At 45.7% G+C, this 25,854-nt stretch overlaps 1 protein-coding gene across 1 annotated transcript in view; it reads right to left on the bottom strand.

Moving 5' to 3' along the window:
- Window positions 1-25,854, bottom strand: part of DGKI (diacylglycerol kinase iota) — a 472,815-nt gene that overhangs the window by 256,769 nt on the left and 190,192 nt on the right. Inside the window, exon 4 of the mRNA XM_055084816.1 lies at window positions 4,357-4,431. Within this exon, the coding sequence (XP_054940791.1) occupies window positions 4,357-4,431 (75 nt within the window). The remainder of the gene's footprint in view (window positions 1-4,356; window positions 4,432-25,854) is intronic.

Raw genomic sequence — 25,854 nt, 5'->3', positions numbered from 1 at the left:
CAACATGATGTATTTTACTACAAAGAACAGTCATTTTTCTGCTTCCTGTCTTTCTATCAGGCTAGATAGCCTTTCAATGTTATTGTGCCTGACTTTAGTTGCCCTCAATTTCTTAAATGACAGCTTCTAAACAGCTTATAATCTGATAAATCAGATAATTAAGGTCTATAATCACATGCAAAATTAAGTGAATAAATTCTGAATGAAGGCCTCAGGTCTTTTTCCATAGTAGAAAAATACATGGATTTTAGTTTCTCAACTGATGAAAACTGCTCCAATGAATCAGAAGTCTCAACTGCTGACTTCTTGGTTTATGACTATGCTTTAATTAGCTAAAGTTATTTGAAGTAGCTGGATAAGAAGCTTCTGGGCAGAAACTGCTTAGTTAATGCTTGGTTATGTTCCAGTTTTTATTTGCAAGATTTAAACTAAATATAAAGATAAAACACAGGAATCTAGACATTCTCAGTACTGTAACTACTCACTTTTTCTTTAAAAACTCTTAAGTCAATACTTCCTTCACTATGAAAAATGATAAAGCAAGAAAAGTCATTAAAATTAAGTCAGCAGGTTAGTTGTTATTCTTCATAGCGGGACATAGCTGTTATAGAACCTGGCACAAAGATACAATTTTAAAAATAAATATGGCCTGGGACCCAAACATGCGTAAAAATTAACATTATAAAAGTTTAATAATTCACTCTCATCAATGAATTTAAGGGCCAGTTAGGCTTACTGCTTCAAATATCAAGTAACCTCAGTGTCCTTACTAAGGGTTTCCTGATTTTGTCAAAGGAAATCCATTAATTTGTAATTGTGTGTGTGTCTGCGACATCTGTAAAAACTAGTGGAGGGGGCACATCTGTGAAAACTAAGACAACATAGGCTATAACACAGATTATATCCCATTATACTACGATCATAATTTACTTACATAATAATGACACAATGAATGATATGCTATGCTTTAGGATGGTGGGCGTTACCTAACCAGCAGACCTAACAGTGATTGTAAGAGAACACACTCGAAGTTCTGACTTGACCCTATATGTTTCCCATGCTGTGGGCACTGCTGACATTCCAAGCAGTGACAGTTCCTCACCAAACTTCAGCTCATATCAAGTATGGAAGTAAAACTATCACAGCCTTAGATCACTGGCTCTGGGGATGGAAGCTGGAGTGGGGACAAAAGGACCAGAGGCAGGCAGTGGTAGAAAGTATATAATTGTCCCTGAGAAACAGTTTAATATCTAATCCTATCCCACCTACCCACTTCCTTTGGTCATAAGTCCCTGATCCATATGTACCACCAAGAAAGCTATATGTTCTTCCTTTGAACAAGAGATGTGATTTCTGTTAAGTAGCAGTGAATATCTGGTAGTAGTTAACAACGTTTGATAGAAAGAGAGAGAAAGAAGAGAGGGAGGGAAGGAAAGGGTAGGAGAAAGAAAGGGAAACCTAGTTTCACAGGTTTATGACTTCTGACAGGTCAAGGCCTCCTTGCTGCCCAAGGAAACTTAAACTGAATGCCACCCCTAACAGTCTGAAGTTTGACCCCAAGAAGCATGTACAACAAGGCTGGCTGAGCCCCTTCCCAATAAGCACACGCCAAATCTCATTTTTCCCTGAAGATGGTCAAGTTATCCTGCCTCTGACCCCACCTCTCCCACTGTATTCTTAAGGACACCACCCTTCCCCCAACAGACACACACACACACACACACACACACACACACACACACACACACACACACACACACGTTTAATCACCAGAGATCAGAAGCGGAGAAGTAGGAGGAAATATTTAGTCTCCAGACCCGACATGGCAACCCTTTCTTGGCCTCCTGTCTCAGGAGACCTCAGGGCCAGAGCCTGCTGCTGGCCACACGGAAGTATGGGCCTGGCAGCATCTCACCGCAGACAGAGTTCCCAGACATGGGCTCACAGACCCAGCGCAAGGAAGCACTGCTTCCATCAGCCCTGCCCTTATCATAAGGCCACAGTGACAAAAGGATGCATGGCCAGGAAAGGGGCTCCAGGCAGGAACCCAGCCATCCTGGGAGTGGGGAAGGGGGCACAGAGGCACCAGGGGAAGGACAGGATGGAGCGCCGAGTGGTGAAAAGTCAGGAAAAGAGGGCTGGATGAGGCTGGTGGGATGAGCTTCCCAACTCAGGCCCCCCCAGCTGTCTTCTTCCCAGCAATTCTCAGCCTCCTCACCTTTCCCACGTCAGAAGAATCACGGTGAGAAAGAGAAACTGTGCGCTGGCAGTCAGGCAAAGGAGAAACAGCAAGTGGGGCAAGAAGAATTTTATCCTCCCTTCTGGACACAAAGCTCAGTCTACAGGGGCCCTGTGAAGGAAGGGGGAGACGGGGCAACAGGGCCCCGGCCAGGCTATCCTTTTCTTCCTCTCCAAGGGTGGGGTGAAAGGACTGCTCGGCAGAGTGCAGGGAGGAAGCTGCCTAGGCCTTCAGAGTGTCAGGGATTCAGCGTCCGTTCAGTGGGGGTTGCCGCTACGGGCAACCCGAACAAGAACACTGCTGCTGTATAATCCTAGGTAAATGAAAACAAGAGTTCTTTGATTTATTTAAAAACCTAATTAGAAGCAACGACAAGCATGCTCGGCAAGTTCTACTCCTCTGGGGTGTCTAGGATGCAATCTGTAAATTGCTATTAGGGAAAAAGAAGACTGACATTATCTGGAAGTTCCATTAATGCGGTTTCAGGGCCAAAGCACAGGCTCCATCACCACTCACGCCGGCGCCTCTTTCCCTCAAACAGAATACAGGCCGTTTTGGACAAACCAAGAGGGTGGCTAGCGGACGGGCCAGCACGCCCCCCTCCCGTGGCTCCTTACTGCGTAAGTAAGTCTCTCCGAGACGGCAGGGTTTCAAGAGCCCAGACCAGGGAACAGAGGTGCCAGTCTGTGCCCGGGGGGGAATCTCAGAGCTCTCCTCAGAGGGTCTCCTGCAGGGAGCCCTCACTCTGTGTGAAACCCTCAGCCTGGGTACTGCTGCCCAGAGGCAAGGCCTTCATTTGTCAGGGCCCCAGGTGTTTGTGGCACGTGTCCTCTGGACAGGGCTCAGTGAGGGCCGGATCGCTCTGAGATATCCCCACAGCGTCGCCACCTAGATACTAAATGATGCCAGAAGTACCTCAGAATATACGAAAGAAAAAGGAGCAGGGAGCAACAGGAGGTTGAGGGGCTGGGAAGGGGGTCACGTAAACAAGTAACCCAAACCCTCAGCAACACTCAGACACACACCGAGGTGCCTAAATCTGCACACACCCGTTCTCAGGAGTCAGGATGGTCTGAGATGTCCCACGTATGAACTTTGCATGTAGCTGGAACGATGTCAGCATTCTGAGTGCTGTGCAGGAAATAAAGAGAAAGAAGCTTCTGTCCTGCCTGGGAGAAGCTGGTGCGCCACTTGAGGAGACACGGAGGACTTGAAAGAAAAGGTCACTAACAGGAGAAGACCGTGCATGGCTAAATGCTAAATGAACAGTTCACGCAATAAAAGCTGTAATCTAGAGCAGGGTAAAACCCCAGAGGCTGACTCGGTAAAAAGAACGTAACACCAAAAAGAGCAAAGTCTTGAATGGGGCCTTAAAAAGATGTAATATTTGAAAATTGAAGACACTCCAGCAGGGAGAGGATCCAAAGCCTCTTTACATAGTAGGCACTGATGCCTCCTAAAAGGAACGGAGCCGGCTTCTGCGTGTCCGACGGGGCGCTGGGCCAGGGGCTCACAGGCGTCCGGCCGCGTGGGGCACTGGGCCCCATGCTTAATGGTGGAGGGTGGAGGCTTCTCTGTGCGCCTGGTCGGGGGGCGGGGAGGTGCAGGGTGAGGAGTGGGAACGCTGCCTGTGGGTCACGAGGGTCTCAAAGAGAAACGGCAAAGCAGAACTTTTCCTGAGAGGACCTGGGTTAAAGAGTACAGACTTACGAGAAGATGGAGATTCCTCTGTATTTCCATTCTGCCCTAATCCAACACCACGAACACTGCCTGACGCATATTAGAAGCTCAAGAGATATTCTGGCAGGGAGGGAGGGAGGGAGGGAGGGAGGAGGGAGAGAGGGAGGGAGGGAGGGAGGGAGGAGGGAGAGAGGGAGGGAGAGAGGGAGGGAGGGAGGGAGGCGGAGAGGTGAAAGGGCTTGCAGACTAGGCCTTTCTCCTCAGTGTAAGCCCCCAGCCCAACCCCAGTCTGGAGAACTGGTGGCTTTGGAATTGAGACAAAACCCCCCTAGGGGGACTTCCCTGGTGGCGCAGTGGTTAAGAATCCGCCTGCCAATGCGGGGGACACGGGTTCGATTGCAGGGTAGCAAAAATTGCAGTAGGTGGCGCTGTCTCACCTTTTCTAGCTGTTCGATGCAGGCGGTGTGGACGACGATCTTACAGACCGCACACTTCCTCCTGAGAGCTGATTTCTACAACAGACAATTCAAAAGACAAGAAGAAATGTTAACGGTCTGCTCTGAAGAGCTCCCTGGTAGTAAAGAGAGTATACATAAATGAAGCAAACGTAAACCAATTTAAAACTTCATCAGAAACATTCAATAATCGGACAAACTTCAGCAATAGTACTCTGACCTACCAAGTAACTTCATATCCATGACTGAGGGTGGCCTAAGATTTTCTCTTTAAAATAGAATTATACTAGCTGCTGTATGCTGAGTATATAGTATGAACCAAGCTCTTTATTCTGTTTTTTTCTTAGTTTCATAACCTAACATTGTAGGCATTACTATCCTATTTTTTTTCACGTTTACTCTAATAGTTAAGGGGTGGGGCCAACATTCCAACATAGGTCTAGGTTCAAAACAAGCATTGTTTCCCTACAGCCAAACAGTCTACATTTCAAGGGGCCATCCCCTTGGACTTTTATTCCCAGCACAAATCTATACAAAGCTACTTGGTTTCTGCCCAAATCTTCTGGAAAGTAAGAAGACAAATTTAACTTTTACAAGTCACCATCCTGTCACCATCACCATCATCATCATCACAGCAGCAGCAGCCCAGTAACAGCAGAAGCAGCTAAGATGAATTTAGCACTTTCTATGTGCCAGGTATTCTTGTAAGCACCTCACAGATAGTAACTCATTTAATCCTCACCACCCTAAGAAATAGATACTATTCTTACTGCCATTTTACAGATGAGAAAACTGAGGCCCAGCAGGGGATGTGCCCAAGGTCATATAATTAGAGCACAGCAGGGCCAATTAGTCTGATAGCAGGCTCATGCTTAAAAGCATACACAGTTTTGGCCTCCCTGACAGTCAGTACCAGTTAAAACTCACAATAAAAATATTCTCTGAGGTTTATCTTTTTTCTAACAATAAAAAACAAGCAGCAGGGATAGAGAGAAAGGGGTGGAAATCTCCATTCAATGCTGACGGTGCCATGTAAAATCTGAGCTAGAAATGCTCAGGTCTCTCTATGGAGAACAGGCTAAAAGGCAGATCTGCAGGAATAATTTGGGGGGTTGAGCACTGAAAGAAACTTATTTTAACAAAGCCAGTCTGTGACCCAGTCCATCAAAGCATCCGAGTGTGAAAAGCCCGAAGTCCCTGTCCTTAAGAAAGACACAAGACTCAGCTTCCGCTACTGAGGACTGGCTTCCCCTACTGAGATGGGATTTTTAAGGCAAAAATTGAGGTGTGGCTGCTACCAAGGAGCCTGGAAGGACTGCAAACCAGCACCTTGGAAGGTGCAGAATCAGGAAAGAAACTGTAGCCTCCCGCCTCCTTCGTGGTTCTACCCATTCAACACGGAGTCTCCACAGTGCCACCAGCCACCAACCGAGCATCCAGAACGCTGCAGTCAGTACCGCAGCAACGACACACGTCGTCTTGATACCCGCTGACTAAGGTCTAGGTACCCTGCTTGCAAACGCTTTCATCACTCTTGGCTTTCCTCTGCCTGAGGAAAGAACATGGTCGGTAACCTTATGTAAGCTTGGCAATCGACTGATTTTGCCAAAAAGGAGGATAAGGGAAACCCAAGCGTCTAGCTACACTACTGAAAAGTCTCTTGGCTCTACTACTAAAAAGAAAGGGGGGTGGGGTGGGTGGGTGGGGTGGGGGTGGTGAGAACAAGAAGAGTGACAAATACTAGTAGCAGCACCAGCAATGGCAGCATCGCTCAAGGCAACAATAATAAAATTCTAGGTTTGCAAATTTTCCTGAGCTAAGTGCCCATAAGAAGCAAACTATTGTTGCTCTCCTGTTTGTTCTGGATCTCCTGGTGGGGATCACTGCTTTAGCACCACCCGCAGCACATGCCTGGGGCTACTGAGTGCTCAAGTTACAGTCAAGCTCAGAGTTGATTTCACTCTACTGGTTATCCACTAAACCCCTAGTAGATTTCACTGCACGCAAGCAAAGCAGCACTCTCATGGTAGCAACCACTGATGGGCTTACTTAAGGCCGCCTGAAAAACCTCCTTCCTTACCAGTAACTTCTGCCCTGGTCTAGCCTTGTGCCTGACTGTGTGCTCTGCATTGGGGCCTGCAGAGCTCCAAGGGCTCCTTGAGGCTCCTACGGAGTCACTGCAGATGGTAGGAAGGGACAGATGTGCACTCGCTGAAGCCAGAATACCCCTTCTTTGCCCTGTTTTCCATCTGGATTCCAAGTCAGAATCTCCTTTGAATAGGGATCTTGCCTGGAAAAGTTTGAGAACCTGTGGCTTAAGACTGTCCTCTCTCAGCTTCCTAGGGTAACATGTATCTACACCGATATCATTCATGTGTAATAATTCAAGTGCATTGTTCTACGGATGATAATATATGAAGAAAAGTGCTTTAAGTTATAAAACTAATTTTATTTAAACAGTGTTAAATTTTAAAAGGCCCTCATAAGACATGCTTCTATGCCTTCTGAGGCAGAATATATAAAACCATAATCTGAATCTTTCTTTACAATCACTACAACATGATGTATTTTACTACAAAGAACAGTCATTTTTCTGCTTCCTGTCTTTCTATCAGGCTAGATAGCCTTTCAATGTTATTGTGCCTGACTTTAGTTGCCCTCAATTTCTTAAATGACAGCTTCTAAACAGCTTATAATCTGATAAATCAGATAATTAAGGTCTATAATCACATGCAAAATTAAGTGAATAAATTCTGAATGAAGGCCTCAGGTCTTTTTCCATAGTAGAAAAATACATGGATTTTAGTTTCTCAACTGATGAAAACTGCTCCAATGAATCAGAAGTCTCAACTGCTGACTTCTTGGTTTATGACTATGCTTTAATTAGCTAAAGTTATTTGAAGTAGCTGGATAAGAAGCTTCTGGGCAGAAACTGCTTAGTTAATGCTTGGTTATGTTCCAGTTTTTATTTGCAAGATTTAAACTAAATATAAAGATAAAACACAGGAATCTAGACATTCTCAGTACTGTAACTACTCACTTTTTCTTTAAAAACTCTTAAGTCAATACTTCCTTCACTATGAAAAATGATAAAGCAAGAAAAGTCATTAAAATTAAGTCAGCAGGTTAGTTGTTATTCTTCATAGCGGGACATAGCTGTTATAGAACCTGGCACAAAGATACAATTTTAAAAATAAATATGGCCTGGGACCCAAACATGCGTAAAAATTAACATTATAAAAGTTTAATAATTCACTCTCATCAATGAATTTAAGGGCCAGTTAGGCTTACTGCTTCAAATATCAAGTAACCTCAGTGTCCTTACTAAGGGTTTCCTGATTTTGTCAAAGGAAATCCATTAATTTGTAATTGTGTGTGTGTCTGCGACATCTGTAAAAACTAGTGGAGGGGGCACATCTGTGAAAACTAAGACAACATAGGCTATAACACAGATTATATCCCATTATACTACGATCATAATTTACTTACATAATAATGACACAATGAATGATATGCTATGCTTTAGGATGGTGGGCGTTACCTAACCAGCAGACCTAACAGTGATTGTAAGAGAACACACTCGAAGTTCTGACTTGACCCTATATGTTTCCCATGCTGTGGGCACTGCTGACATTCCAAGCAGTGACAGTTCCTCACCAAACTTCAGCTCATATCAAGTATGGAAGTAAAACTATCACAGCCTTAGATCACTGGCTCTGGGGATGGAAGCTGGAGTGGGGACAAAAGGACCAGAGGCAGGCAGTGGTAGAAAGTATATAATTGTCCCTGAGAAACAGTTTAATATCTAATCCTATCCCACCTACCCACTTCCTTTGGTCATAAGTCCCTGATCCATATGTACCACCAAGAAAGCTATATGTTCTTCCTTTGAACAAGAGATGTGATTTCTGTTAAGTAGCAGTGAATATCTGGTAGTAGTTAACAACGTTTGATAGAAAGAGAGAGAAAGAAGAGAGGGAGGGAAGGAAAGGGTAGGAGAAAGAAAGGGAAACCTAGTTTCACAGGTTTATGACTTCTGACAGGTCAAGGCCTCCTTGCTGCCCAAGGAAACTTAAACTGAATGCCACCCCTAACAGTCTGAAGTTTGACCCCAAGAAGCATGTACAACAAGGCTGGCTGAGCCCCTTCCCAATAAGCACACGCCAAATCTCATTTTTCCCTGAAGATGGTCAAGTTATCCTGCCTCTGACCCCACCTCTCCCACTGTATTCTTAAGGACACCACCCTTCCCCCAACAGACACACACACACACACACACACACACACACACACACACACACACACACACACACACACACACACACACGTTTAATCACCAGAGATCAGAAGCGGAGAAGTAGGAGGAAATATTTAGTCTCCAGACCCGACATGGCAACCCTTTCTTGGCCTCCTGTCTCAGGAGACCTCAGGGCCAGAGCCTGCTGCTGGCCACACGGAAGTATGGGCCTGGCAGCATCTCACCGCAGACAGAGTTCCCAGACATGGGCTCACAGACCCAGCGCAAGGAAGCACTGCTTCCATCAGCCCTGCCCTTATCATAAGGCCACAGTGACAAAAGGATGCATGGCCAGGAAAGGGGCTCCAGGCAGGAACCCAGCCATCCTGGGAGTGGGGAAGGGGGCACAGAGGCACCAGGGGAAGGACAGGATGGAGCGCCGAGTGGTGAAAAGTCAGGAAAAGAGGGCTGGATGAGGCTGGTGGGATGAGCTTCCCAACTCAGGCCCCCCCAGCTGTCTTCTTCCCAGCAATTCTCAGCCTCCTCACCTTTCCCACGTCAGAAGAATCACGGTGAGAAAGAGAAACTGTGCGCTGGCAGTCAGGCAAAGGAGAAACAGCAAGTGGGGCAAGAAGAATTTTATCCTCCCTTCTGGACACAAAGCTCAGTCTACAGGGGCCCTGTGAAGGAAGGGGGAGACGGGGCAACAGGGCCCCGGCCAGGCTATCCTTTTCTTCCTCTCCAAGGGTGGGGTGAAAGGACTGCTCGGCAGAGTGCAGGGAGGAAGCTGCCTAGGCCTTCAGAGTGTCAGGGATTCAGCGTCCGTTCAGTGGGGGTTGCCGCTACGGGCAACCCGAACAAGAACACTGCTGCTGTATAATCCTAGGTAAATGAAAACAAGAGTTCTTTGATTTATTTAAAAACCTAATTAGAAGCAACGACAAGCATGCTCGGCAAGTTCTACTCCTCTGGGGTGTCTAGGATGCAATCTGTAAATTGCTATTAGGGAAAAAGAAGACTGACATTATCTGGAAGTTCCATTAATGCGGTTTCAGGGCCAAAGCACAGGCTCCATCACCACTCACGCCGGCGCCTCTTTCCCTCAAACAGAATACAGGCCGTTTTGGACAAACCAAGAGGGTGGCTAGCGGACGGGCCAGCACGCCCCCCTCCCGTGGCTCCTTACTGCGTAAGTAAGTCTCTCCGAGACGGCAGGGTTTCAAGAGCCCAGACCAGGGAACAGAGGTGCCAGTCTGTGCCCGGGGGGGAATCTCAGAGCTCTCCTCAGAGGGTCTCCTGCAGGGAGCCCTCACTCTGTGTGAAACCCTCAGCCTGGGTACTGCTGCCCAGAGGCAAGGCCTTCATTTGTCAGGGCCCCAGGTGTTTGTGGCACGTGTCCTCTGGACAGGGCTCAGTGAGGGCCGGATCGCTCTGAGATATCCCCACAGCGTCGCCACCTAGATACTAAATGATGCCAGAAGTACCTCAGAATATACGAAAGAAAAAGGAGCAGGGAGCAACAGGAGGTTGAGGGGCTGGGAAGGGGGTCACGTAAACAAGTAACCCAAACCCTCAGCAACACTCAGACACACACCGAGGTGCCTAAATCTGCACACACCCGTTCTCAGGAGTCAGGATGGTCTGAGATGTCCCACGTATGAACTTTGCATGTAGCTGGAACGATGTCAGCATTCTGAGTGCTGTGCAGGAAATAAAGAGAAAGAAGCTTCTGTCCTGCCTGGGAGAAGCTGGTGCGCCACTTGAGGAGACACGGAGGACTTGAAAGAAAAGGTCACTAACAGGAGAAGACCGTGCATGGCTAAATGCTAAATGAACAGTTCACGCAATAAAAGCTGTAATCTAGAGCAGGGTAAAACCCCAGAGGCTGACTCGGTAAAAAGAACGTAACACCAAAAAGAGCAAAGTCTTGAATGGGGCCTTAAAAAGATGTAATATTTGAAAATTGAAGACACTCCAGCAGGGAGAGGATCCAAAGCCTCTTTACATAGTAGGCACTGATGCCTCCTAAAAGGAACGGAGCCGGCTTCTGCGTGTCCGACGGGGCGCTGAGCCAGGGGCTCACAGGCGTCCGTCCGCGTGAGGCACTGGGCCCCATGCTTAATGGTGGAGGGTGGAGGCTTCTCTGTGCGCCTGGTCGGGGGGCGGGGAGGTGCAGGGTGAGGAGTGGGAACGCTGCCTGTGGGTCACGAGGGTCTCAAAGAGAAACGGCAAAGCAGAACTTTTCCTGAGAGGACCTGGGTTAAAGAGTACAGACTTACGAGAAGATGGAGATTCCTCTGTATTTCCATTCTGCCCTAATCCAACACCACGAACACTGCCTGACGCATATTAGAAGCTCAAGAGATATTCTGGCAGGGAGGGAGGGAGGGAGGGAGGGAGGAGGGAGAGAGGGAGGGAGGGAGGGAGGGAGGAGGGAGAGAGGGAGGGAGAGAGGGAGGGAGGGAGGGAGGCGGAGAGGTGAAAGGGCTTGCAGACTAGGCCTTTCTCCTCAGTGTAAGCCCCCAGCCCAACCCCAGTCTGGAGAACTGGTGGCTTTGGAATTGAGACAAAACCCCCCTAGGGGGACTTCCCTGGTGGCGCAGTGGTTAAGAATCCGCCTGCCAATGCGGGGGACACGGGTTCGAGCCCTGGTCCGGGAGGATCCCACATGCCGCGGAGTAACTAGGCCCGTGCGCCACAGCTACTGAGCCTGTGCTCTGGAGCCCGTGAGCCACAACTACTGAAGCCCGCGTGCCTGGAGCCCGTGCTCCGCAACAGAAGCCACCTCAGTGAGAAGCCCGCGCACAGCAACGAAGAGCAGCCTCTGCTCGCCGCAACTAGAGAAAAGCCCGCAGCGTGCAGCAACAAAGACCCAACGCAGCCGAAAATAAATAAATAAATAAATAAATTTTAAAAAAACCCTAGGACACAGGCATTTTCAGGATAGGCAATCCCAAAAGAAGGGAGAAAGAGGCATTCTATAGGTGTTTGAGGGACAGAAGACTTTCGTAAATACTAGAGGGAAAACAGGGTAGAGGCTTCATGGCGAGTACAGCTAAACAATTTTTGTGACCACAAATGTGATGTCTTTGGGGGAATTCCGGAGCTTTCGGACGGGAAGGCTATCTTGCAAAAGGCTGAGGCCTTACATAAGTGGGCGGAGTTAAGAACAGGAAGTCTGCATTACTGATGCTCACGTGACCCCACCTATGTCTACAGGCTAGTAAGACTCTGGAATATCTACTTGGCTAGCAAGCTGTGGGGCTGCAAAGGACTGGGGCCAGCACGCAGGCCAGCCTTCCCAAACAGAAGTCCCGGCTGGGCGATGCAAGTTAGGCTAGAAAGGTGGATTGGGAAAAGATTGCTAAAGCCCTTCAATCTAGAGTGAGAAATACAAATTTCAACCTAACAGGCAATGGGGCACTAATAATTTTTGAGACTCATGTGGCCAAAACTAATAATTCAATCTGGTGGCAGGATGCAGCACTATCTGAAAGCAGGAGGAGGGAGACAAAAGGAAATGAGATGATTGATATGTTAATTCAGTCAACCAATAAATACTGAGCACCTACTAAGTGCCGTTCACTGTCCCAGGCACTGGGGATACAGTAGTGAATAAAACACTGAAAACAAATTTGTTTTTATCTCATGGAGCTTACATTCTCCTGGGAGAGACAGACAATAGACAAGATAGGTAAGTGTGATACATAATACGCTGATAGAATAAGTGCTAAAGAGAACAATTAAAGCGAGAACGGGGCAGGCCATATCAGGAGCAGCGGAGAGTTGAAGCTGGGACAGGTGGGCCAGGAAAGTTCTCACCGAGAAGATACATTTTAAGAAACACCAGGAGGGGGACTTCCCTGGCGGTCCAGTGGTTAAGACTCCACGCTTCCAGTGCAGGGGCTGCGGGTTCGATCCCTGGTCGGGGAACTAAGATCCCGCATGCTGCGTGGCGCGGCCAGGAAACAATATAAATAAATAAATTTTAAAAACAAACAAAAAACTGAGCTACAAAGCAATACTTTAAAAAAAAAAAGAAGAAGAAGAAGAAGAAACACCAGGAAGAAGTGAGGGAGTTGGCCACGTAGTTATCTGGGGGGAAAGTACTTCGGGCAAAGGGAACAGCAAGTGCACAGCCCAGAGGCATGAGGACCGTGGGATGTTTGCAGAGCGTCACTGGAGTGGCGTGAACTAGGCGGGGACGAGGCCAGACCACGATGGCAGGCCAGGTCACACAGGGATGAAGTGATGAACAACAAGAACCTACTGTAGAGCACAGGGAACAACATTCAATATCTTATAATAACCTGTAATGGAAAAGACTGAAAAAGAATATATACGTAACTGAATCACCTTGCTATGCACCTGAAACTAACACAACATTGTAAACAAACTATACTGCAATTTAAGAAAAAGATATTAAGTAATGAGGGTTCACAGTGGAAATTCACCTATTAGGCAATGAGCGCCTGAATTGGAGTGATGAGAATGGGACAGAAGGCAAGGCAGAGAAGCAAGAGTGACGAACTGACAGAGCACGGCCCTCTTTCCGTCATACGCAGGTCTCCGGAAAGGTGAACACAGATTTCTCACACCTGGGCCTCATGTCTTTCAGGAGAATAACTGAGAGAGCCAAGAGCGGCTTCACCCGTACTCCGCGGTCAGCTTGCTGTGTGTACACCAGCTGACTACACCTACCACACTCTCGTGCTGTGTTATGGGTCGGGATTGCTTCCGAAGTACTGCAATAAAACCCACTCAACCTGCTCTTCAAACAGCTTAGTTTGCTCTGTTCTAAGGAACCCATTATCTGAAGCACTTTGCATATGAAGTGTTTATGCTTCCAGAGACACCTCCCCTGAGGAACCACAGACGTGCCCTTGTATCTGGGGTAGGCAGCATCCACCGGAGCTAAGGCACAGAAGGGTCTACTCCACAACATCCCTAGACACACAGAGAGAAGGAGAAAAGTGCCACTGTTCATGCTTGTTTGGACACGAATGAAAGCTTTCTATTTCCCCAACAGCCAGTACATTTTATATTTTTCATTTGAAGAGAACAAAAAGCGAAATCTTAGAGCAGAAAGCTACGGGAAGGGAAAGGACTTTGTGAGCTGAATATGAGAATCAGAACAGCACGCGGGAACCCCGCCTCATCCTGAAAAGCAGCCAATCAGGGCTCACAGGAGAAACAATTCAGTAAGAACCAAATTAGTAGCTATCGTGTTAATTCAAAGCTAAAGTTGATGGCTGCTTGTAAAGAATGACACCTCACTGTGTTTTGACCACTGGATTAGGATTGGAAGAAGTGGTGGTCAGAAGGGCACAGGTTCATCTTAAGAGGGGAAAGAAGGTGCATGCCTGGATCTCAGTAGTTTACCCTTACACTGAAATTCGTACCAAATCATTCTCTTTAAGAGTGATTCAAAAGTGGCTTATATCAGTGACTTTAGTACATTTTTTAAATGAGAAGAAAGCGACAGGTACAAGGCTTCTCTAATGGGCTTCAATAAAAAACTACCACAGGGCTCTTAGGAGATGTCTACCTCTTGGAACTTGACTGGGTAACTGGTGTACACAGCTGCTATCTTTTGTACATCTACATAAAATTCAGGTACAGTTATTGAGACATAAACCAAATATACATTGCAGCTGTTACTTATGAAAAGGATGATGAATGGCCTGCTAAATCTGTATTGGCTGGTACAAGTTTAATGGAAGGACCCTAACACACGGCTGCCTCCAGAGTCAGGATGTGAGAGGCTGCGAGTGCCCCTCATTGACTGGTCCAAGATTGCTGCCCGGGTTAGGCATTCCTTCTTCCTGCTCCTGCACGGCCACGATGCATTAACAAGGGATTTCAGACTAATGAACCTCAAGAAATCGTCAAAAATCCATGATTCGATTTCCCACTGCTGGCTCTCATTTTACCCAAGCACATGCCACATTTCCATGACTGCTATTATTGACTGTCTCTGTACTTTGTTACTCTCGTCTCTTGTTTCACTGTGTATTTTCTTCTGCCTGCTTGTCTTTTCCTCGTTTCTTTTTTCCCGTTTGTTTCCTCTGTGCTTCTCAGCTTTGGTGTCAGCGGCTTCTGACGGTGGCCAGTCAACAGCCTTAACTTTATCATGTGCTATCTTCCTGCTTTGGTTCTTTTCAGCTGCTTTTATGGCTGCTCCCTGTTCAATGTTTATAGTTTCTTCAAAGTCATCTCAGATCAAAGCTGCCATGTATCTTATTGTAGGTTAACTGAAGTGTTTCCGTATGTACAAAAAATGTACATAAATATGATTACAAGTATACAGGCACTAATAAGTACATATTCACACAATCAGAGCCCTACACACACGAGCACATGTGTACTCCCAATTTTCCAGCAGATAGGTTATGAGTGAGGATGGGCTGGTCATATTACAGAAGTCATAATAGAGACAACAGGAAATGATGTCTCAACATTGTCTTAATTGTCTAATTCCAAGGTAGTATATCAAGGGCGGAGCAGAGATCTGAAGCTTAACGTAAACTAGAAAACACCAACCAAAGTTTTGCCTTTTAATACTTGCTAGTGTGATAGCACCGTATATACCATCTTACTTGCAGCATGAATCCTAATATGTTCTCATTATCAGTTTACTTTGTGGAAATAGATAAAGTTGGTTTTTTAAAGTTCACAGCTTCAGATCTCTAAGCGATGATTTAGAGACATTTGCTTTAATCTGGAAGATTGTGTCTACTTAAGAAGCCATATCAAACCATGGTAAATTACCTATCCTTTTACTGCCATTTCCAACATCCCAAGCTGTTGATGACATAAGTCAAAGTCTTTCAGCCAATCTGGCCCAAGAAGACCACCATTTCAATCATAGTACACCCAACACTGTATCTCCCATTGGCCATGTGGTTTTCACTCACATACATACAACTACTGGTACCATTTTTCTATGAGGACATCATTACCACAGACAGAATATTTACCAGGAGGCTAGCAGTATAATATATACATTACGTGCACCAGACACACAGCTCACGTCAGCCATGCAAAGTGGGTACCATTCACCTGCTTTATAGATAAGGAGCTGAGACCCTATGAGATTGAGCAACTTGCCCAAGACAGACTGGCCAGGAGTAGAACCTAGGTCTTTCTGACTCAAAGCCATCTCCTTCTATTACATCTTACCACCTTCCTCTCATTTTACTAGTGATAGATTTGGGGAGCAGGACTGATAAAGCTAGGTAACCATGACGTTCGACATGACTGCTTCAGATGATCTAGTCTCATGACAGCCCCAAGGGGATGGACTTACGACGACGCTACCATGACCACCTGTGCCAAGAATGGTCAACAGCAGTCTCTGTCCTCCACGAGAATCAAATAAGAAGGGCACGACACAGGCTAAACAGGACTTATAACCCCGCAATATCCTGTAGTAGTGAATGTGGAATCTCCCTGTGAAGAGCCTTAAAAATAAGGCAGAAATTCAAACGCCCTGGATTCTAAGTGTAATGATACTTAAATGGCAGGGTTGATCTGGTGACAGGTGTCTGTGTGTGTGTCTTTCAAGAATCACATCACTGAACTCATTCATTCATTCTGCGGAAAAGGGCAGGATAACGACTCAGTGCAGTCGCCGTTCTCAGTAAGGAGGATCCAGGAGAGCACAAGACAGGCAGAGTCCCGAGCTAAATGGAGCTTATGTTCTGATAGGGACACAGACAGACAAGCAAGGAAGTGATTTTTTTTAAAGGTTAGAAAGTGATGTGCACTAGAAAAGATTGAGAGAACGGAGAAGGGGAACAGCTGGGCTGGTTGTTTCACCTTCTCTTTTATTCAGTGAGAGGCGGGGGGGATGATTACAAGGCCCTCCAAAGTTAATACCCTGGCACTGCCTGTTGGGTTTCAGTTTCTGACCATCCTCTGGAACCACTTTTACTCAAGGAGGAATGACCCGAGTAACCAATTTTTATCGAGTGCTTGAGACTGGCCATGTGGTTCATTGCTATATATGCTTTATCTCATTAAAGTTTCCAACAACCATAAGCTGCAGGGATTATCGACATTTTACAGATATGAAACTGAGGCCTAAAGAGGTTAGAACAATGATGGATGTCACACTACTAGAAAATCCCAGAGCCTGGATTCAAAGCCGGGTCACTTGATTCCAAAGCCCACACACCACCTCGAATGAAGACATCAAAGCAGGTTTTGCCATTTCCTTCTGTCTTTAAAACATTACCTTCTGCAATCTGTTTCTGCCTGGCATATGAGGTAAGAAAAACAACAAGAAAAATCTCCTAAAAAACAGACAATATCGGGCTTCCCTGGTGGCGCAGTGGTTGAGAGTCCGCCTGCCGACGCAGGGGACGCGGGTTCGCGCCCCGGTCCGGGAAGATCCCACGTGCCGCGGAGCGGCTGGGCCCGTGAGCCGTGGCCGCTGAGCCTGCGCGTCGGGCTTCCCTGGTGGCACAGTGGTTGAGAGTCCGCCTGCCGATGCAGGGGACACGGGTTCGTGCCCCGGTCCGGGAAGATCCCACGTGCCGCGGAGCGGCTGGGCCCGTGAGCCGTGGCCGCTGAGCCTGCGCGTCCGGAGCCTGTGCTCCGCAACGGGAGAGGCCACGACAGTGAGAGGCCCGCGTAACGCAAAAAAAAAAAAAAACCAGACAACATCAACCTTGGGGTCAGTAGTAGTTCTGGGTAACTGCTAAAGCAAACAATGCTTCAGCCGAGAATGGGGCCTGTGAGCAATAAGAATGTTGGTTAGAATCTGTTGTTCTGGGTGCCCGGCACTGAGAGACACTGGAAGAAGGGAAAGCCCTTCTATACACCTGGGCATTGCCTAGGCGATATGTAAACCCTACACTGAATCACATGCAAACTATCTCTATTAAGTGACAGAACCGTACCCATATTAAATAAGAAAAGACCCGCTCCACACAAGCACACGCCCACATACAAACACACAAATGCAGCCTCAATCTAAAAGTATCATTGCAGAAGAGATGACAACCGTTCTCACAGGCTCAAGCTCTAAAAATAAAATAAGACAGATAGACGGCTTGATGAAAGTTTAAAACAAAGGCAAAAGAACTGTATAAAGAGACAGAAAAGTGAAGAAGCCCCACCTCAGTGATGACGTCTCTCTGACTTTTATTTCCTTTAAGTGGGAGTAAATTCCCCCAATGACCACCCCAAAGGGTCGCTGCTACTGACCAACATTGACAAGAGGAAAACTGCACCGCGTGGATATTTCTCAAATAGTCTCCCGCTGAATACTGAGATCTCACGAGATGACAACGGGTGTTCTGTGGGGAAAATAATGGGTTTTCAACAATCATCCCTTCCCCCAAGCAAACAGAGAGCAAATCCTGCATCCCTAATGCCTTTCTTGGAGCTTCAGAATACATGTTTGATTATCAAAGGTGTTCAGTGTTTTCTAAACTTATTCCATCACAAGCCATTTTTAAGGAAGAATATTCCATATTGCTTTTACAGGAGTTCAGTGCTCTCTGGAACACGATTTTGTTTTTTTTAAAGCAGACTGTGCAAACAGACAATGGTACTGCTGACGCGGGTCACCCAGGAGAGAGTGGCAGAGCCCTGCAGCTCCCTGGGCTCCGTATCTCATCACTCTCTCTAGTGCACGAAGCGGGCAGGGTCGGTATTACAAGCTCCTCAAGCATACGGATAACACTCTAAGCCAAATAATTACAATGATAACGATAGCTGTCATAATAACAATGGCTAACTGAGGGCCCGCCCCATGCTAGACCCAGTCCCGTGTGTGCACTTGGACGATCTCATGGACATTCCCCACCATCTGGCCAGACACCTATGGGCAACACCCCTTGCACACGCAGAAACACCCCACCCCCTTCCTCCACTCACATCCACTGGCTCGGGGGTCAGGAGCAGAGAGTCCGTCTGAGCAGATGCTTTTTCAAAACTATTTTTGTTGATGGCTCTGCTCTCCCCGGGTCATCTGGATTCATGAGCTCCTCAATATCTCGGTGGTGGGAGGCACCTCTGGTAGAGAGCGGCCTTAGAAGCGCCGCGGAGATGGCATCTTCACGCTGGCACCCAAACAGCTTGGAGGGCTGGCTTAGGCTTCTGGGCTTGGCTGCCACACTCACAGCTCCCTCTGAGAGCCTGGCCGCCATCTGGAGCTGCGGAGCGTCAGTCTGCCGTGCTGGAAGACCAGGGGCAGCAAGTGGGGGGTGGGGGTGGGGGGGTGTCCCAGCGCAAGTCGGAGGCTCGCGTCCAGTGTTGGCGCTCTGGGGTGTCTACCCACCAGATCCGAATGCACAGCCCCCTGTGCCGGGGACCGACTCTCTCGTCTCGCTCACAGTGCACAGATGCCCACAGATAAGCACCTGCATGGGCCACTGTCCAGCGCTCGCATTTTCTAGAGATGCAACAGGACTGTCACCAGGTTCGTCATCTTTTTTCTCTTTTAAAACAACAGAAAGCTGAAAGTTTCCTTCAAAGAGGGCAGAGAGCTACTGCCCTTGTACTCTTCTTACAGGTTTCTTCCAACACCCAGGGATGTAGCCAGCATCCTTTCGAGCAGATGCTGTGATGCCCGATTCCAAGGATGAGGCTTCTGACCCATCAGTAAGAAGACACAGCCTGTGAGATGTTTTCCAGAATGAGTTACTTTGATTTGTCACACTCAGCTGGTCCCACCCATGACCTAGGGAGACTATGCACATTACACACAGCAGCAAAATGACAGGGAAAGTGTAAGAGTCTCAGCGTCAGGGTTAGAACCATCCCAAACAGAAGGCCCTGTTGAAACCAAAGTCCAACCAAACTACTAGTTAGCTCATTCAACGTAATGACATTGAAATATAAGCAGGCATAGGAGAGAAGGAGGGAGGATATCAACATGTGTCAACTGCTTTAATCCTCCTGCTAGTTCTGAAGAGCAGATATAATCATCACCATTTTACAGAGCAACCTGAGACTCAGGGCAGCAGGGCAGAGCTAGGGTTTCTATCCAGATCCATTTGTCGCTGGACCTGAGGAGCTCGTCACTCTCCACCCCCCTCCTCCCCATCTCACCTGACCTCCCTAATGCAATTCACTCATTGACTTAATAAAACTATATTTGTTAAGCGCTGAGCAGTATTGGAAGACACCTTAGAATTAAGGTCAGGTGTTACAGGCGGGTTTGGCCATTTTTGCCAAACATGACCCACAAGGACAAGAGTAAAGTAAAACACACAAACAAAACAATAACAAAAGCGAAACAGTACCCATTAGCCTACCCACAAAAAGAAGGTGACAGAAGTACATTTAAAAATAGAGAAGAAAAAAATAGAGAGAGAAGATATAACTGGTAACAGCATTCTGAAGTCTGACAGCTCCTTTCTTCTCTTACCCAAGCTACGCGGTCTCCCTCACCTTTCCACCTACTCTATTCCCATAGTTCTCAGCTTCTGGCACCTACCTGTCTGTCTGCTCACTTATCCAGAAAGCCACATACCTCTCAACTGAAATCCCCAATCAAGCCTGATTTAAATGTACCCGTGTGAGTGCATCTGAGAGCCGTGTGCAGGCATCTGCGCGGCCAGGTAAGGTAACTCACCTTAACAGAATATCTTCTGTCTTTGTTTCCTAGGGCTGCCCTAACCAAGTACCACAGCCTGGGTAGCGTAAAGCAACAGAAATGTGAATTCTCTCATAGCCCTGGAGGCTAGAAGCCTGTCGTCAATGGTGTGCATAGGGTTGGCACGCTTCTGAGGGCGAATCTGTCCATGCCTTCCTCTTAGCTTCTGGTAATAGCCTGCAATCCTTGGCTTGCAGCCGTATCACTCCAATCTCTGCTTCCGTCATTACACGGCCTTCTTCCCTGTCTACCGTCGTGTGTCCTCTCCTCTTCTTATAAGGACACTTGTCAAAGTGCATGAGGTCCCACCTACTGCAGTATGACCTCATCTTAGTTCAGTACATCTGCAACAACCCAATTTTCAAATAAGGTCACATTCTGGGATCATGGGGGTTAGGACCTCAGCATATTTGGGGGGTACACGATTTATGGCATAACAGCCACTATACACCAGATGCAGGGACCAGGCCAATTCATTTGGTTCTGACACTCTCTCTGTGAAGTAGGTCAGTGGCTCCCTACCCACTATGTGTGACAGCACATATGTCATCTGTAGAGTTTGCTTGTTTTTAACATATTCATGCCTGGTCCCACTCCCCTGAGATTCTGATGTGGTAGATCCAGGCTGGGAACCAACCATTTAAAAAAATAAAGTTGAAGTAAAGCTTCAGAAGTCACTACAATGCTCATCCGGGAATAAGAATCACTGAGGTCTAAAGATGTTAAAATTAAAAAAAAAAATTTTTAATAAAAATTAAAAAAAAAAGAATCACTGAGGTCAATCTTAATAACAATACTGTAAATCAGGAAATGGGGGCAAAAAGAGGTGAAATGAGACGCCCAAAATGCACTCAGTAACTAGATGGAACAACAGGTTTTCAAATTCAGGTCTGTCTCACTCAGAGTCCCCTTCCTTCCCACTACACATGTGGCCTTTCTGTGTCTACATGTCTCTGGGCAGGTGTGACCACGGTTGTTTGTACCTCTACATAGTGACGTAGGCAGTGTCTTTTAAGTGTAAAAATTGGTGTGCACAGGTATGTGCTCTATGGATTCTCAGGGGAGACATGAGTTTCTTTGGGAACAAACACGTGTTTCGCTAACATCTTTGTATATCCCATCAGCCACGCACCAGAACAATTTCTACAGTGTACCCACTATGATGTTGTCAAAGGAGTGATGTTGGAGGAGGAGTGACTCCATCACTGAAGAGGTACCTTTCACTCCTTACTCTATTTTAGCAAAGCAAACATCACGGGTGGAAGTTAAGAGAAGGGAGAAGGGAGAAATCAGTGTGGGCTGAGTAGACAGAGGCGGCTTCGTGGAAATGGGGCTTGAACGCAGTATTGAAAGATGGGTTAGATTTACGTAAGTAGAGTGGGGAAGGACACATTTTCAGGCAGGGGGAGGAACATGGGCAAACTCAGAGGCAGGAATAAGCTTTGTACGAGGGAGAAGGCAATCACGAGACAGGCACAAGCAGTGTACCCACTATGAGCCATGATGTTGTCAACTACAATTAACTGTCACCTGTCACTCTCAACTCAGTCTGAAGTCTCTGGTACTGGGTACCCAGCCCGTAAACACTTGTAGAATAAATGAATGAAGAAATGTCCATCAAAATAAATATCACGAAACAAAAGTGGTCCTAGCTGGAATTTTATCTCAGTCCCCCCTCCCCATAATCATGATGGAAAACAGTGATCGTTCTACTGCAATTTCATTACTTTTGCATCCCTTTTTTCTCTCCAGACCAGAAAAAGAAACAGTTACTAACTTGGGGACTGCCACTGATTTGGGAACAACTTTAATCCCATTAAATATCTATTCACAGACATTCTGCAGTATTAAATGTTCTCACTGGAGAATATAAAAGAGGAAGAACTGTAAAGGTCATCTGGTTCAGCCCTGAGACTTTGGAGCAAACTCTCCTGCAACAGTCTTCACGTTCTATGTTGTCACAGCCTTCCTTGCAATGCCTTCCAATATCAGCCCCCAAATGTCCATCCATGTCTGCCAACAGGAGGTCCTGAATTTGCAGGATGGCTTCGGTTTTAAATAGACTATTGCACTGTCCCCATACGTTGTGATGGTTTCACGGCAGCCATTTTCACCCTCAAATCTGTCTTGGTTTAGACAATATGGTCATGCTTTATAAGCACACAGACATTTATAACATGCGTTCTGAGTTTCAGTTGAGAAAACAGACACACACACACACACACACCCCATCCGTCCTTATTTCCATTCTTACCTAACGCATGCCCTTTGGTGTGCTCATGCCTGTCTCATGATTGCCTTCTCCCTCGTACCAAGCTTGTTTCTGCCTCTGAGTTTGCCCGTGTTCCTCTCCCTGCCTGAAAAGGTTTCCTTTTCCCATCCTACTTATGTAAATCTAACCCATCTTTCAATACTGCGTTCAAGCCCCATTTCCACGAAGCCGCCTCTGTCTACTCAACCCACACTGATTTCTCCCTTCTCCCTTCTCTTAACTTCCACCCGTGACGTTTGCTTTGCTAAAATAGAGTAAGGAGTGAAAGGTACCTCTTCAGTGATGGAGTCACTCCTCCTCCAAGCACTCTGCCTGCACTTTGTTTAGAAGCCAGCAGGTAGCACCTGGTTATGGTAATCTGGTCCCAAACCCAACAGGTTGGCTTTCTTCAAGGGTGATTCTTTAAAGAAATGAGAATATATAATCTATTTACACATGTTTTTTTTTCTTACAAAACTGTGTTCAATACTAAGAAAGCTGCAAATAAAACATTTAAACTGGAGGCTGTCTTGGAGATCTCCTTGCCTAACCTCTTACCCAAAGCAGAGGTGCACCCCCCTTTAGCATCCTTGAAAGATGGCCACCCAACTTATTCATAAACACTTCCTTTGAGCTATCTCTCCAGGCACCTTGTTCCCCTGTTGGTTGTCCAAGCTCTGATTGTTAAAGTTCTTCCTTATAATACAGTATTTGTCAAGGTTAAGTTATCTGTACCATGATTATTTGAGGCTATTGTTAAAAGTCACAGGTTTCCAAATCTAACTCCAGACCTACTGAATCAGCATTTGGAGCAAAGATTTAAAAAGTAATCTACATTGTTAACAGGTTTTCCAGGTGACATCTATTATACCAAAGTGTAAGATCGACTGTTAGAGTCAGTGGATTCTCTATCTAGAACTTAGTTCTACCTTCCTAACAGGGGAGAGCAAGACACTTCCCTTTTCTTTCCAATGTTCATTGCAGCACTATTTACAGTAGCCAAGACATAGAAGCAACCTAAATGTCCATCAACAGAGGAATGGATAAAGTAGATGTGGTGTATATATATATATATACACATACATATACACACATATACATACAATGGAATATTACTCAGCCATAAAAAAGAATGAAATAATGCCATTTGCAGCAACATGGATGGATCTAGAGATTATCATACTAAGTGAAGTAAGTCAGACAAAGACAAATATCATATGATATCACTTATATGTGGAATCTAGAAAGAAAACGATACAAATGAACTTATTTACAAAACAGAAACAGATTTACAGACTTTGAAAACAAACTTACGGGCACCAAAGGGGAAACATGGCAAGGAGGGATAAATTAGGAGTTTCGGATTAACATACACACACTACTATATATAAAATAGATAATCAACAAGGACCTACTGTATAGCGCAGGGAATTCTACTCAATATTCTGTAATAACCTACATGGGAAAAGAATCCAAAAAAGAATAGATACATATATATGTATAAATGAATCACTTTGCTGTACACCTGAAACTAACACAACATTGTAAAGCAACTATACTCCAATATAAAATAAAAAATTAAATTAAAAAAAGATACTTTCCTTTTCTTCACGGCAGCTCTTCTAATGCTGGAAGATGTCAGTTCTCTCTCCTTTCTCTCATTAATACTCTTTTGCAACCCAGGTTATTTCACTCTTCCTTCTACTACAAAGTTCCCCACCCTGAACCAAGTTAAGCACACTCTCCTGGGTCTTCCCTTTGCTAGTGTCCTTCCCAAAACGTGATGCCAGAATGAAGTGGAGAGAGTGAGCTAGATTTCTAACCCTTTTACTACATATTGATAATTTTGTGAAGTATATCAACTTACACTCCCACCAGCTGACAGTGAGAATACCAATTTTGGTCTAAACTAGCCAGCAGGTGTTAGCATTTTGTAAATCTTTAACAGGCACAGGACGTTGACTCCTCATAGCTGTTTTAATTCGAGTGCCTTTGTTTATATTTTTCATATATATATTGGCCAGCGGTAGTTCTTTTGTGAATTGTCTGCTCTTGTCCTTTCTGGGTCCCCCTGGCCCCCTTTTAATTCATTATGCCCATGGCTGTGGCAAGTAAGTCCTTTCAATGCATTATCTCATCTAACCCTCAAAACAACATTCCTCCCACTTTACAGGTAAAGAAACTGAGCCTTCAGGAACTTATAATGAGGAAACACAGTTAGGTCTTCAGCTTCCTCACCGCTTTATGCCTTCACTTAATCCATGTTTTTTGGAGGAGAGACCTTCATCCTCCAGACACTTTGTAAAGTGAGTTAAGAAAGCCAAATATTTGGGATGAAATTATGAGGAAGATTTACAGGAACACTAGAAATTTTCGTAATTCTATTACCTCCTTACATCTCCCTGATATTTCCTTTTTTTGTTACTTTTCCTGGCATAGAGGTAATAGTGACCGGGTTAGAATCAATTAGTGGGTAGCAATGCTATTTACTGATACAAGGTTTAAGGCGGATGTAGGTACCTGTTCCTATTTTTGCCAAGAGAGGTAACGTGTGGCTGACCCTAAAAGAGCGTCAGAAAAGGATCAAAGAGAGTAATCCGGAAATAAGGAAGGACTCCTTAACAAATTATAGTCCATCAGCTGACAGCAGCATCAGTAGACAACAGTTCAAAAGTATGTACGCAAGAAGGATTGGCTTTCATTTTTTCCATTTTATATTATCAAGACCAGTGTTTACACAGTTAACTAAGATTCAAATATTAATTCATCATTTATAGCATTTTAGTCTAAACAGCTGAGCTTCTCTTGGTTTTGGTTAATTTAATCAAATTTCATGCAATTATACTTTAATCGAAAATACATACGCATAAAGTTAAAATGATATTTAAATCAACTGAATTTACAACCAGATAAAAGAAATGCAAACAACAAAGTACAGATCTGAATCGGAAGCCGAGTTAATTTAATCCTCCTCCATTTTTCTACCTTGAAGGTGGCCTACACCCAAAGGTCAGGAGTTCTCAATGTCACACAGTCAGTGATAACACTGAGATTCAAATCCAAGTTTCCTGACTTTAAATTGAGAGCCTGTACAACTGAGTCTTTAACTGACATGTAACTACTCCCACCTTCACCCAAACAATCCCTGGTCCTCCAAACTCTCATAAAGTTTTCCAAACAAAACCTATCAACTGGGCGTCAAAACACCTAATGCAATTTTTAAAACCTTGGCCCCCCAGCTTTGTGATTCCAGGCAGCCTAATAAAAGTCCCTTGGGGCTATTCTTCTATAGACGTTGGCAGAAACTCCATTTCTTCCTTATTTGTTATTCATAGAAACATATTCATTCGCAATTCCTAGGTTCTACATTTTGCCCCACAT

Source organism: Physeter macrocephalus, chromosome 5, assembly GCF_002837175.3.
Source record: "Physeter macrocephalus isolate SW-GA chromosome 5, ASM283717v5, whole genome shotgun sequence".
NCBI classification, from domain to species: Eukaryota; Metazoa; Chordata; class Mammalia; order Artiodactyla; family Physeteridae; genus Physeter; species Physeter macrocephalus.
This window is presented reverse-complemented; position numbering and strand designations above follow the sequence as displayed.